At 40.2% G+C, this 15,394-nt stretch overlaps 1 protein-coding gene across 1 annotated transcript in view; it reads right to left on the bottom strand.

Moving 5' to 3' along the window:
• LOC109483183 (mucin-like protein) overlaps positions 1–11,634 on the bottom strand; it is a 47,172-nt gene extending 35,538 nt beyond the window's left edge. Inside the window, exons 1-10 of the mRNA XM_019786168.1 lie at positions 11,623–11,634; positions 11,212–11,403; positions 10,271–10,409; positions 9,105–9,256; positions 8,305–8,439; positions 5,815–5,980; positions 3,788–3,919; positions 2,878–3,003; positions 1,730–1,888; positions 306–480 (exon numbers count right to left, since the gene is read on the bottom strand). Coding sequence (XP_019641727.1) covers positions 306–480; positions 1,730–1,888; positions 2,878–3,003; positions 3,788–3,919; positions 5,815–5,980; positions 8,305–8,439; positions 9,105–9,256; positions 10,271–10,409; positions 11,212–11,403; positions 11,623–11,634 — 1,388 coding nt within the window. The remainder of the gene's footprint in view (positions 1–305; positions 481–1,729; positions 1,889–2,877; positions 3,004–3,787; positions 3,920–5,814; positions 5,981–8,304; positions 8,440–9,104; positions 9,257–10,270; positions 10,410–11,211; positions 11,404–11,622) is intronic.
• Between the last annotated feature and the right edge of the window lie 3,760 nt (positions 11,635–15,394).

The raw sequence follows: 15,394 nt of genomic DNA, 5'->3' as shown, positions 1-15,394 counted from the left end.
ATTGAACCGCGACGGGGGTCGACATCATCTACCAGATACCTTTGACCCAGTGTTGACGTCACACTTCAAAGAAGCCACGTGACAAGCTTCACTGGATCAGTCTACTGAGGAAGACCAGAGTGACTGGTTGAAAGCTCTAGGTGAGAGAATTTTTTGTGTTGGAACAAAAGTTTTAACTTTAAATAGGTGTAGAGTCAGTTTCCCAAGAGCACAACATTGGGCCTGCCTGGGATTCAAAACCATGAGAATCTTAAAGTTGGATTCTACAAATCTATCCTCTAGAAAACCTTGCCAACATTGATTACCTGATGACTGCATCCTTAGACATGTAGAACTCCTGAGTGAATCTGCCATGTAAGGTGGGGAAAGCTGGAGTTGCGATCATGTCCACATCCAGGACATACCGGTTGAAGACATCAGCATGCAGTATACTGTTGTCGCCTCCAATGTTGAACTTTGTAATCATCATATCCATGTGTTCTGTGGGGAAATAAATTTTGTTTGGAAACATTGGGAACATCCTTCTATAAACCAGGAAATCAAAGCTCACATACATGTAACATCTGTGTTGGACTCCATAATATCACCAGGGTCCATAATATCGCCACCTTGAGAAATAGTGTGCTTAAAGATATTTTTACTGCAACATACCCTAGGTATGTACATTTGATGTGCATACCAAAAGTACATGTATGTTGCAGTAAAAATATCTTAAAACACACTATTTCTGAAGGTGGCGATATTGTGGACCCTGGTGATATTATGGACACGGATGTTACATCTGGCGTAAAATATTTAGAGCATTGTGAAATATCTTCAGAGCTGTTATACTGTGCTTTGAAGTTAATTACACTTTAATACAACTATCCTGGTCTTGGTATTGAATAGAACACAAAAATGTGCTACTGTGCTCAGTACCGAACAAGGGTTTAAGAACTTCAGAATCTATATGTCTCTGATACTGAAAAATCCACTGAGAACTGACACTGAATGTTGATGGTGGTTGTGAGAAATTTTGATGTTTGATGCTGATCTTCTATATAATTGTTAGTGTAGTATCTTAAAAGTCTTGCTCTGTCAATCTTTTTGTGTTACTTGAGAGTGCTTTAGGCCACACCAAGTAAATTTTATGGATGACCCTAAATCTAATGCGAGAGGGCGAAAAAAAAACAAGAAGGGCCCTAAAAAACAAGATGCCTAGATTAGAAATATACTAAGAGACGACAAATGTTAGGACACAAATTGAATGAAGTGACACAGTGTAACAAGCAAGAAGTCTTTTATCATCAAAACAGCAATAAATCAGGTGGAACAGCAGTTGTCGTCCTGTCCTGTTTCTTTCATATTTTGCAGGCCTGCAGAAACAAAGCATGTGCTCTTTACCCATTTCGCGTTATGGGTTTCACGTCAATCTAACGATTTGCGGCACTGTAGTGACTCTTTGGTCATAGTTACAGGAAGCAAAATTTCTTGTTTTTTTTTTCTAGAAACAGGCCAAAATCAATGCGCGTGCGGACGTCATCCATAAAATTTACTTGGTGTGGCCTTATATGTACAGCAATTATGGTGCTGACAATAATGAATTATTATATCATACTACTTCTGTCCATGTATCTGTATCTGTATCCGTATAGCCGGTATACATGTAACTGCCCATTGGCATAACACACCAGCTTTGCAGGCACGCGGCGCGGCGGCAGCTGACTACATTACAACGACGTTGACTTACCTCCACAACCTGTGACCTGAAGGTCAGAGATGGTGGCCATGTTGTTTATCTCCACTGTCTCCTTGATGATGTCATCAGGATCCAGCATGACCTCAAGGGTCTTGACCCTGCCCAGACACATGCTAATGTGATCCTTCAGGGTTGCTCGAAACATTCCCTCTGTAGAACAAGAAATCAAACGTTTCAACTAGTGATGCATACCTAAACTCAATTTTAGGTTCAGGTCCGGATTCAAGTCCAGAGGTTTAGGTTCAGTTCTGGACTTGGAAGTCTGGACCTAAACACATGACATATACAAAATTGCATGTTGGCAACCTTGCAATGTTGTCTGGGTGAAACTTTGGCCACATAACATATGCATGGAGGCCGGTACTTGACGATGCCTGATGGCAATGTTTTCTTCATTTTGCAAGCAAAGATTTTGCAATGTACGGAAGGTTTTAGGTGGTTTGGAGAGAAAAGGGGAATGTGAAATGGTCTTTAATGGTAATAAGTCCGGACTCGGTTCTTGACTTTTAGGTTTTTTTGGACTTGAACCTAAACATTCTTACAAGTCCGGATCCAAGTCCAGTGAACCGGTATGCAGCACTAGTTTCAACTCTACAGGAAGTATCTAGGGTTTTTTTTCCAGCCCCCAACTCAGCAGATTCTCACAGAATGTTAGCGCAATACTCCAGATCAATAAAAACATAACTGCATCAAAAAGGAGCATTCAAAGACATGACAAGATGGATGAAAAAAAACATGTAACCAACAGAATTAATACACAAAACACACATCTTCCCAATACCTACCCCTCAACTCTTTCCTACAACTAAACATATATGACTGTATAATATTCTTAGAAGCTTTGATACACTGTGCACAATGCATTGCACAACACACCTGTATCTGTATCTCTATCTGTAAAGCTAAGCCTTGTATAAATGCACTTTAGTGCAACACATCAGCTTCGCAGGCATGTGGCATGGTGGAAGCTGGCTACATTACACCGATCATCTAACTCTAAACATTGTTTAAAGCTATCTAATGATGATGCCCCAACTGTACATGGTGACAGCGAGTTCCATTCTGCAATAATTCTAGGAAAGCAGGAGTTGAAACCATAGAAGACTTAGTCCCACCTGCTTATTGGTTGCTTAACTCACCTATCATGTACGTCCCTGGAGTGGCCATGGGTGTTACAAGGAGGTTGGAATACGGCACCACCACACGAGGCTGTGTGTCTGTGTACATGTACAGTCTCAGGTCATCAGGAGAAACTGCTATACCATCTGGGGAAAAAAACAGTAATATGTCATTTCTACTGTAGTGCTGGGAAAACCTTTGACATACTAGGGCCACACCAATTTAATTTCTTGGTTAACGGATTCGCCCGCTTCATTTTTTTCTGATTTGCAAAAAAAAAATAAAAAAATTCAGAATCAACTGCAAAATGGTCATATTTTGCCCTGAACAGTTGAAAACAGTCCTTTTCTTCCTAGTTGTTACAGCTATTCCATCTTTCAATGCAGTGGTATCATTAAAAGTTCAAAATTCATTGTTTAAATTTTGAACCAGCCTGGTGTGTTGACTTCATGGCTCCTATCGTACCATTTTGGGCCATAATAGGATGCCTAGGCCTGTTTTTATTCTTATTTTTTTTTCGCCCGCCCACTCCATTATTTTTCTAGAAAAATCCGTTAACCAAGAAATCAAATTGGTATGGCCTGGTAAAAGTTACCAGGGTTACCAAACTGTTATTACTGCCCAATGTGATTTGAAATGTGCATATTGACTGCCAAACTAATTACAACTCCAGAACTGTCTAAAGCACTGTCTAATGTCTAAAGCAGAGGAATATTTATAATTAATACAGATTTTATGTGTAATTAATAATGTGTTAACAATAATACCTTTTGACAGCATAATTTTTTGCGTTGACTACAGAGCAATTCAGGCATCCAGTATGGTTGCCTGCGAGTCTGTTGTCAGAGTGTATAATATAATAGAATATGTTTGAGTTTCTAAATAAACCATTCTAGTACTTTAGTGTGCTAAAGGTTAAGAGTTTCTCACCACTGGCATTGACTGTTACATGTACAGTAAAGGCCTGGTCCTTGTCCAATGGCAGGGTTCCGGCCTCAAAACTGTTGTCATAGTGGAGGATGAAGTTCCTGGGCTTGTCTGTCACAAGCAGGTCAACTTGTTCTGCAAATAAAGATTAATATATATCATATACATATATAAATATATAAATATATATATATATGATTAGTAATGATAATAAACAATAAATAAAGATTCATAGGATTAATTTCTCATTATTACCTCCATGAAAAATGGAGGTATTGTTTTTGGCATGTGTGTGTGTCTGTCTGTGTGTGTGTTTGTGTTTCCGCACATTTGTACATGTAGTCAGAATATCTTCAGAATGCCTTCATGAAATGTGATGATATTTGGTATGCTGGTAGGTCTAAGAAAGCCAAAGGTCAAGGTCAAATATGGGCCTCCTGGTGGCTGACCTTGGTACTGCAGTAGAACTTTTGTATTTTGAGGAAAAACAGATGTGCCGGTTAAAGACTCCCTCTAACGCAAAACACGTATGGTCAGGCAGCGCGCCTACCAGGTTTGATTGATGATGTTCTCCCTCGGGAATAGACTAAATGTTGACTGCCTGACCTATTTTAGGACAAAAACCTGTGTTATTTTGTTCTGTACTGTAGTGTAGTGTAGTGTACCGTGTAAAAGCATTACAAAAACTCATATATTTTATGGAGGTTTGAGATCTCCGAATTCTTGTTTCTATTGTCCTTATTGCCTACTGGTTTTATGTAATAAAGTTTTGTTGTCATGCATGTGTGTCATGGATTTTGTTGTGCCATGATTTTGTTTTTCTATCTTGAAATGAATAAAAACAAAGAACTTAAAAAAAAAGATTTGTAGGAACCAATGAAGGGGCATCTTGAGAGTCAACTTGTATAACACATAATGAGTGTCATTAAATCTGCATAAATTAGTTGTGTATGGAAATATTTAGGGATTAAGAGCAGGGTAAATAAAAGTTGGGAATGAATGGGGTAGTGATACTGATATCACTTTATAACATACACATTGCAGAAGTAGGATTCTACAAAAGTTCTGCTGATTATTCATTACTTATCACTTATTATTAAAGTGATTGAACAAAATACTCTCTTGCCAACTTAAGAGTGCAGCAGCTACACAACAACAGCTACAAGAACCACAACACTGTCCTTGGTACTGAAACTTTAAGAACTGCTATCATTCATTGCAGAAGTAGGATTCTATGAAAGGTCTGCTGATTATTCATTACTAAATAATGGATTAAACAAAACACCCTCTTGCTAACTTAAGAGAGCAGCAGCTACACAACAACAGCTGCAAGAACTGCAACACTGTCCTTGGTACTGAAACTTTAAGAACTGCTATGATCATTCATTGCAGAAGAAGGATTCTACAAAAGGTCTGCTGATTATTCATTACTTTTAGTAAATAAGTGATTGAACAAAACACCCTCTTGCCAACTTAAGAGAGCAGCAGCTACACAACAACAGGTACAAGAAACGCAGCACTGTCCTTGGTACTGAAACTTTAAGAACTGTTATCATAATAATCATATATATATATTAACTGTTCATTTGATACAGAAGAAAACTCTGTGATGAACTTCTTTGGATAGGCCACACCAATTCAATTTGTTGTTTCTCGAATTCGCCCTGTCCATTTTTTTCTGGTTTGTAAAAAAACAAAGATTTTAGGTTCTAAATCAACTGCAAAATGCTCAATGAAAGACATATTATGGCCCCAACGGTTGAAGAAAGGCATTTTCTTCCTAGTTGTTAAAGTTTTTCAATGTAACAGTGCAACTTTGTTTCGTTAAAAGTTCAAAATCTATTGTTTTAATTATAAATCCAGCCTGGTACATGTATGTTGACCTCATAGCTCCTATTGTAACATTTCTGGCCTTCATGGGGTGCCTTGACCTGTTTTTATTTCATTCTTATTTCGCCCTGTCACTTTATATTTTTTCTGAAAACATCTGAGAAACAACAAATGAAATTGGTGTGGCCTTAACATCTTACCTTCACTGCAGTTCATCTTGAGATCAAACACCCTGTAGTTGTTGCCAGGGATTCGGTCGTGTTTCCCTCTCAGATAGGGGTTGTCTCCTGTGACCACCATGGCGATAAGTCTGTTTGCTGCTGAAGTCTGGCACAGCTCAGGGGTAATGACTATGGTGCTGGTTGCCTATGAGGGGGGAGTGATAAATATAAAGTGATCTCAAACCATTATGAAACAAGTAAAATCTGAGATGTAATACCTCCGGGCTTTTTATTGTATATGTAATTTGTTATGTATATAGTTGATGGTGTTGAATTTTATGTGTTAGAGAAGATGCATGTGCACAACAACAATTGTTGCGCGCCACAGAACTAGGGGTTTAAACAAAGAATTTATCGAGACCGGACACCCCTCTTTGCGAGGGGTCGTATACGTGGACCAGGCCGAGAATTTCCTAAACACGCCAAAGGTCAATGGTCGCGACCATTTTCACGCTCAAAGGCACCATTTTCACGCCCGAAAACACATATACAATAAAAACAAAAGAATGTGCACCATCTACAGCCCAATAGCAAAACATACACCGAGTCCCCAAAAAATCCGTCCACCCAAATGCGAGAAACAGCTGCGAACATGAAAATCTAAATCTCTCACAAAACCCTTCCACGGAAGGATGTCTCCTCCCCTGGAGGTAATAAAAACTATTAGTAAGCTTTTTTTCCAACACTGGAATGAATTGGGACTTAACCCAAAATTTCGGCTGACTCCTTCAACCTTGTTCAAGGAATGGACCCGTCTACTCTTGGAACATGATGTCAGAGACACGTGACCGTAGTAGGACGTCATACGTGCCAGATAACTTGTGTCGCCCCCCGTCTCTGTTCAGGGTAGGTCTGTGAGCTCTTATGTAGACTGCCTCCTTCACTCTTCTTGCAAAGAAGTCAGGTTCAGAATTGAGGATTTTGACCCCTTCTAAAGAACACCCCTTCAAGTGTCTCTGACGTCACATTACAAGACTAGACAGGTCCATTTCGTGAACAAGGTTGAAGGAGTCAGCCGAAAATTTGGGGTAAGTCCCAGTTCATTCCAGTGTTGGAAGAAAACCGTAAACTTGTACCAACACAGATGAACTTTCATGCCATGATCCCAAACCAGTTTAGCTACTGGTTTTGGTTTTTTTAGTTGTGACATTGAATACAGACCCTATGAACAGTGTGTACAGGTTCATTGTACTAGGGAAATTCCTCTTTTTGACGAGCTCAACTTATACTGGCTGAATGTCCTGTCCAAAAGACTGTAACCCTTTTCAGTGTGAATGTCAGTTGAGTGACAACAGATGGGATTTGAACTCCAAAGGAATTGGGTTTGTTAACGACTTGAGTATGAACATTACAACAATTTGAGTGCAGACTCCGAACTCCTCTATCCACCATCTTTTGCATATGTTATATACATTTTTGTACTTCTGCAAACTACGTCAGGTATCCATATCACACCTGGGTGGAGTGAGGAAAATTCAGGAACACGAGGTCTTGCCAGGAATGCCTGTAGTTGGACCTGCAACCTCTCAAACAAATGGTTTCTGCTAGCCTAACCATTCAGTCATTCAACATTTGCTGACAAATGTTGAATGACTGAATGGTTAGGCCATGTTGATTGGATTATAATATATATAGATGACATCCGCGCGCGCATGAATTTTCGGCCGTTTCCAAAAAAAAAAAGGTTTCAACCATACAGTAACTGTAAATCGTACAAAACAGTTGCAAAATGAGAAAATGTATACCATAAGTAGAAACAAAAAACACCGGAAAACGATACCAATGTCAAAATCAAACAAAAAAGACGAATATGTAAAGAAATGAATTTGAAGACTAGATTACAAACCATACTCTGTGTCATTTGTTCAACCTTCAAAATCGCGTAGATTTCATAATGCAAGCAACTTTTTTTTGGCCAAACTTTTTTTTTATTTGCACGCTCACATCAGTTTTAGGGTTCCCAGAGGATGTCTTCTTCTTCTTTCATTTGAGGCAGCCGCCTTCAACTAGCTGAAGATTCTGTGGCTAGTACAAGATGAGGTTCGCCAGGCCTCCATCCGGGTGATTTGTAGTTATTAATAACCAACTTCCAGACAGTATTTAGTTTTTGTACCATCGCACACCGGGGCATGCCCCTACTCTTTTTCGAAAGATGTGGTGGTTTTTTTTACGTGCGCGGGGTATGGCTCTCCCCAAACAAGGGACCTCCATTTAACGTCCTATCCGAGGGACGTCCCTAACCGAGGCTAGGTACTCATTGACATGTATACCTGAGTGAAGTGAGGAAAGTCGTGTAAAGTGCCTTTCCCAAGGGCACAAGATCGGTGACGTGTAGGGATCGAACCCAGGACCTCTAGGTCCTGAGCCGAAAGCGCTACCTCTGCGGCACATGATCCCACAGATGTCATCCATATAATCAAATCAACATAATGTACATTGTATTGCACATGAAATGAGCTGATGACTGACTGAGAAGGACAGTTGGACAGCATCTCTCCAGGTCCTGCTCAGACTGGAGGCCCCGGCTGTGAACTCCCAGGGTCGACTGGTCTCCACTGGGACGGGGTAACCCTGGAACGGGTCGTCTGACGTGTGGGCATACAGCTACACGAGGAGGGAAAAAATAAGAAAACTTAGTTCTGTGAATAGTTTCATCAGGTTGGTAAGACAGTGAGTAAAGAGACTCTTTTTACACAACCATGTGAACCATTCAGAATTGAGAAAGGTGACAGACGGTCACTGAAAAGTCGGCTGAATAAAAGACTTGGTTGTGTAAAAAGAGTCTCTTTACTCAAGAAAACTTAGTGTGAGGAAGAAACAGGGCTCGAAATTTGTTTGGTTATTTTATCGCTGTACAAGTTGTAGCTAACAGGCATCATCCTACACTAAGAACAACAAATAGAATCAAGTACAGACTCATTCAATGCTGTAATTAAAAGGATATTGACGAATTTCAAAACACAACAAAATTAAACTTTAAACGATTAAATGTTTAAGTAGAAAAAATTAGGGTAACATTTGCAAAGCAAATGCATATTATTAATGTTTACCTTCGCATATGCAATAAAATGTATGTTGACGGGAGTATAAATCCCTCCTGCTATAAAATTGCAACATGTGTAACCCAACACTAGTAAACATGGTAACAGACACAACATTGGTCCAGGTTATTGAGGTCACTGTTTGGAGAAGAAGAAGAAACTTAGCAAATACAATATGTTTTCCTTTGGTAAACATAATAACTAAAACCACATTAAATTTTGTCATACCTGTATGTCAAAGTGTTGAGTTCTGGAGGCGCCCCTGATGTCCAGTCCATGGACATTATACACCTGAAGGTTGGTGATGACCACTGGTGTGGGGATGTTCTGGAACAGGGTGGACATCGGCAACATCTCCAACTCCGAAACAGCAAACAGGTCTGCCAATGACATAGCATTACTGAGTGAAGAGACTCTTTTACACAACCAAGTCTTTTATTCAGCCGATGTTTCGGTGACCGTCTGTCACCTTCCTCAGGGCAATTCTGACTGGTTCACATTGCACTGCAGCACAGGTGTCACTGCTACAGATGCATTCCCAAATGTACAATATTTAGTAATACATACATGTATCTACTGTAGATATGCGTGATTGGATTACAGGGAAATGTAATAATAAAAACTATCCACAATGCATTTCCAGTCAGAATTGCCCTGAGGAAGGTGACAGACGGTCACCGAAACGTCGGCTGAATAAAAGACTTGGTTGTGTAAAAAGAGTCTCTTCACTCAGTGTCTTACCAACCGGATGAAACTATTCACAGACATAGCATTACTGTTCACCTATGTTCAACTTGGTAGAAATCATTCTAAAAGCAATGGTGATGAAGGTTAGACATCCAGGCAGAACTTAACATAACACAATAATAATTTTAGATTCAAGAAGTATGCATTATCCAGTTTCTTGATTAATTTTGGATTGAAAGGTCAACAATTTGGGTCCAATTTTTGTGTTTGAAATTACAACTTAAGGCCACACCAATTTAATTTCTTTGTTCTTGGATTTTTCACAAACAATATGAAGCGACAGGGCGAAAAAAAAATAAAAACAGGTCTAGGCATCCTATTATAGCCCCAAATGCAACAATAGGAGCCATAAAGTCAACACAAAAGGCTGAGTTAATATTTAAACAATGAATTTGAACTTTTAATCAAACCAACACATTCATATATAGATGGAAAACTGTAACAACTAAGAAGAAAAGGACTTTCCTCAACGGTTGGGGGCAAAATATAAGCATTTTTGACCTGATTCAGTACCAAAATCTTTTTTTTCTTTGGAAATCAGAAAAAATGAACAGGCAAATCTGAGAACCAACAAATTAAATTGGTGTGGCCTAAACTTGCTTTAAAAACATCAATAAAACATTTAAAGGAGAAGTTCATCAGCTCACCCCCGCTGCAGACCAGGGTGATGGGTGCAGCCCTGACGTTGTTGTCTTCCACCAGTTCAGGGATGCTGTTCTCCACATCCACCACAGCGATGACGTAAGCAGAACCACAGAACCTCGGGCTCACACCCCGGGGGATTATCTGTGCAACAGCCAGTGGATTTTATAGTAAAACGTTAAACTTTATTCCAACACACTATTTACAGGGATCAAATTTTCAGCGACCACTGTCACCTTCATCAGGATAATGAATGACCAATCACTTCACAACGTGATCTCACGAGAGTTACGGTTTACAGACACGTGACCTTATTCACACGAGACTTTACTGATACGTGACGTGTTGGAATAAAGTTTAACGTTTTACTATGATTACTACCAACACAGATGAACTATCATGATAGCCAGTGGATTTGTTTGTTTGTTTGTTTTCACGTAACCGGTAAGCTGCCTTTTTAGTTACTTAGTTTTTGAACAATCTTATTCACAGAAAAATATTTTTTAGCAACAGGACATTGTATTATGTTCTACCTTGGTTCTACGTTATATGATGTTAAGGTTACAATTATCATGATATTGTTTCTCTTATCTTGATAGTATGATGTTATGTATCATCTATGTTTTTTTAAGTTACTTTGATTTTGTATCAATTTGTAATCTGCATAACTTTATTAGATACCTTTGTTAATCTTGAGTTCATTTTGTTAATACAAGGCTTTGTTTGGGGTTTTCCCCCCAGGAACCAGTGAAAAACGCCATCAGGCAATATGTATTTCCTGGATAAATGAATACAACAAAACAAAACAAACAAACAAACAAAACATGGGGCAACAATTTACATCTGACTACATTCACTCTGGAACTCTGTACAGACACTGCTTTCATGGTGAAAATTTAAATAATAAGCATTTTTTATTCAAATCAAAGAATGAAGAAAATCTTACAAGAGAGTTCTCTTCAGTGCTGAAGTCCATCAGCTGTGACTGGTACACAGAGTCATGGTTCAGCAGGAACAGCTGCTGATCACTGTTGTAGGGCAGCTCGTAGTCCGTGCTGTCCAGCTGGTCATCCTCCGACAGGTACAGCAGGAGGCTGAACACAGGCCGGCTGTCCAGGACCTTCTCCTCAAGGTCAACCTGAGGGTCAAATTACCTGTCAGTTCTAAAGAAGAATTAGAATACTGACCTTTGAACTGCTTTTAAGGCAAAATCTATGTCTCTACATTCATAGGTTGAGCAATAATATCAATAGGACCAAGTTAACTTCTACAAAAAGGTCTTGATTTTTAATGCTAATTTAAAGTTCGACTGATTCAAAAGACTTTGCAGCTTGATTTCAACATTTGAATGTATGACATTCATGGCCATGGCCTCAGCTTTTCAGTTCAATTCAGCTAAGCTAGTAAACGTAAGAGGTTCTAAGATCATGGCCACCTTGTTCATAAATTAAAATCTCGGGGCAAAGGCTTAGGCCACAGCAAGCAATTTTTATGGATGACAAATTTTGTTGCCTTCTGACAGTGGTCAACATGCCGAAAATGGGCAAAGATGTCTGTTGCCATGCCGGAAGGTGGATGGCAGATAACTATGAAGAGAGGAGACAAGAAAAGGCTCTGATTTAATGTTTTGTTTCTTACTTTGATGCAGTGATATGTGATGCTGGCTGTGTATATGTGATGTTCCCACTGAATCAAAACCATTTGTACAATGATTGAGTCAAAATTCTAAAATGTGCAGGAACCTTGTTTTTTCGGCCCGCCTTGTTTTGTTTTCGCCCGCTCGCATTAGATTTGGAGTCTGCGGAGGATGTCATCCATAAAATTTACTTGCTGTGGCCTAAGTTCTAATCTCTGACCTGTACAGTCAGGCTGAAGCCAGCTGCCACACCAGGCTCAACCTTCCCTCTGTCATTAAAGCTGAAAGACTCCACTGACAGTTCAGCTGTTTCTGTGATAGGAAAGGAGACAAAAAATGTCATCAGCTACAAAAAGGAATTAAGATGAGGGGGGAGACAATCTTAGTCACGTATTGGGACTGCTTTCTTTCTGCTGCAGCATCACCTAGCAGTACATGATGGAAGTACAAATTGAATGTAGATCCAGCCTGAGGATGGTAGCATAACTGAAAACATTGGTCAGTTAATCACTTCAGTTGAATGTATAATATTGTATTGCAGAAATTCTAAGAAGCAAGATTACATCCTCTTTTATATTTCACTGACTTAGAGAAAAGTATTAGTCAAAGGATTGCTTTATCTTTTTTAGGCAATCCGAGGTGCGGACGGGCTGGTACCTCGGGCGATACGGAATACACCGTGTTGTATTTTATTTATGTCATACCCACCCACGAAAACACACCTTTCAATGCAAAATGAGCAAAAATTTGGTGTCCCTAAACCCCAAAAATGCAACAACATCAATTGCGACGTCCGAATTTTGTATTCGAATTTTCAAAAGCGGTGCACACGGTTAGGGAGAAACGCGTCCGAATCATTCTATGGAACATTTGGAAGCCCCGGGGCGTACGCGTTAAGAACCCCCGGGCCGTACCGCTAGTTATCACACGGGCCGGAACACCCGTACCGAACATAATCGCGGCCCAGGTATGACATAATACATGGTATATTCCATATTGCCCGAGGTACCAGCCTGATCCGCAGGAGGGCTGGGACCAAGGGTGATGTGGAATACACAATGTTGTATTTTTTTTTATATAATACCCACCCCAGAAAACAGAGTCATTTCAATGCAAAATGTGTCAAACGTTGGTGTATCTAACCAAAAAGTGTAACAGTGTCAATTCCAACATCCGAATTAGGTGTTTGAAGTTTTGAAAGCGGCGCACTCGGTGCGCATGAAACCTGTTCGAATCATTCTAAGGAACATTTGGAAGCCTGAGTGTGCGATAACAAAATAAAACCCGGGCCATACCCCTAGTTATCACACGGGCCGGAACACCTGTACCGAACATTATCGCAGCCCAGGTATGACATAACATAAGTTACCTGGTGAGCAGTAGAGGATGTCCTGAACATCAATGGCTCTGTAGTCATTCCCAGGAACTTTGTCATCATAGAAGTCCAGTGATGCGTAGTGAAGAGCTAAGATCAGGAACCTGGAATCAGATACGTAACTGTACATTAGCTGTATGCTTTAAAATAAGCAAAAGACTGCATAGTGGAACATGTGTTACTGAAAAGATCCTCCATAACAGCATGGTTGTAGACTTTGAATGGGCATTTACAAGTTTGTTCCTTGTTACTCTGCTTGTGAGAAAGGTTCAGTACCACCCCAAAAAAATTAATGACATAACAGCTACAGAGACAAACGGAGACAGATAGTCTGGAATTGAACAAGAACAGGGGTGCCAGAGTATACAGTGCAATTTTACGGAATAAAGTGCAATCGTAATAGTATACAGTACAACTTTACGGAATATAGTGCAATCGTATTAGTATACAGTGCAATTTTACGGAATACAGTGCAATCGTAATAGTATACAGTACAACTTTACGGAATATAGTGCAATCGTATTAGAATACAGTGCAATTTTACTAGTATACAGTGCAATTTTACGGAATACAATGTACAGTGTAATTTTACTAATGACGTTGAATCACGTGACTTGGACCCAGCTTTCCCTTGAGTTTCAAGATGGCGGACGCCGCTGACTCACATATTTCTGTTTTTTGAGCGAATTCGAAATGATCCCTGTGTAGTAATATGCCCTGTGTGTCGTATGTAGTGATTTGACTATAGGTCTATCTACGAGAACGGTCCAAATTCACTCGAAAAACACAGAAATATGTGAGTACGCTCCGTCAGCGGCGTCCCTGGAAAGCCGGGCCCAGGTTACTTCATAACAACGTCATTAGTAAAATTGCACTGTATTCCGAAAAATTGCACTGTATACTCCCCTGGCACCCCTGAAGAAATCCAGAATTAAACTGGAGGCTGTTACACATGTTTGTACCTGGGTTTTTCATCACAAGCTCTAGGGTCTGCTCTCAGGACAGCGTTCATGTTTGTCAGCTTCAGATCCCCCCCCACAGGGATGGTCTGTCCCAGCTGGTCCTTCCCTTCCTCCGACAGACTGATGTACGTCTCCAGACCCGCCCAGTCATCGTAGTCCAGGTAACGGTCACGGGACAGGTACACCTGGAAATACACAAAAAAAGGGTTATGTTTAAAGTTAAAACTATTGATCCAACACCAAAAATTCTCTCACCTAGAGCTTTCGACCAGTCACTCTAGTCTTCCTCAGTAGACTGACCCAGTGAAGCTTGTCACATGGCTTCTTTGAAGTGTGACGTCAACACTGGGTCAAAGGTATCTGGTAGACGATGTCGACCCCCGTCGCCGTCATCTGGATCAGTCTACTGACAGAGGAAGACCAGAGTGACTGATCGAAAGCTCTAGGTGAGAGAATTTTTGGTGTTGGATCAAAAGTTTTAACTTTAAACATGTAACTACCAACACAGATGAACTTTCATGATAATAAAATGGTTATTTAAGTTTGTCTGTTTGTGGTTGGTGTCCAGCACCGAGGACACATGTTTGTCTGTGTGTGGATGGCATGTTCACCCTTGTATGGATGGAGTTCAGCACCAAGGACAGGTATGTGTACCAGTGTATGGATGGTGTTCAACATAGAAGACAGATTATGTATATGAGTGTATGAATGGTGTTCAGTGCAAAGGATAAGTACATTTGTGTACGGTGTTCAGCACCAAGAACATGTACATGTATGTTTGCCTATGGGTGGATGGCATTCAGCACCAAAGACAGGTATGTTTGTGTGTGTGTGTATGTGTGTGTGTGTGTGTGTGTGTGTGGATGGTGTTCAGCACCAAGGACAGGCATGTTTGTATGTACAGATAGCATTCAGCCCCAAGGACAGGCATGTTTGCATGTGTTGATAGCGTTCAGCACCAAGGACAGGCATGTTTGCATGTGTGCTAATGGTTTTTAGAACCAAGGACAGGCATGTTTGCATGTGTTGATAGCGTTCAGCCCCAAGGACAGGCATGTTTGCATGTGTTGATGGCATTCAGCCCCAAGGACAGGCATGTTTGCATGTGTGCTAATGGTTTTTAGAACCAAGGACAGGCATGTTTGCATGTGTTGAT

This window comes from Branchiostoma belcheri, unplaced genomic scaffold (genome assembly GCF_001625305.1).
Source record: "Branchiostoma belcheri isolate BF01 breed outbred unplaced genomic scaffold, Haploidv18h27 scaffold63, whole genome shotgun sequence".
NCBI classification, from domain to species: Eukaryota; Metazoa; Chordata; class Leptocardii; order Amphioxiformes; family Branchiostomatidae; genus Branchiostoma; species Branchiostoma belcheri.
The sequence above is the reverse complement of the archived record's forward strand: the minus strand, read 5'-3'. Positions and strand labels throughout refer to the sequence as shown.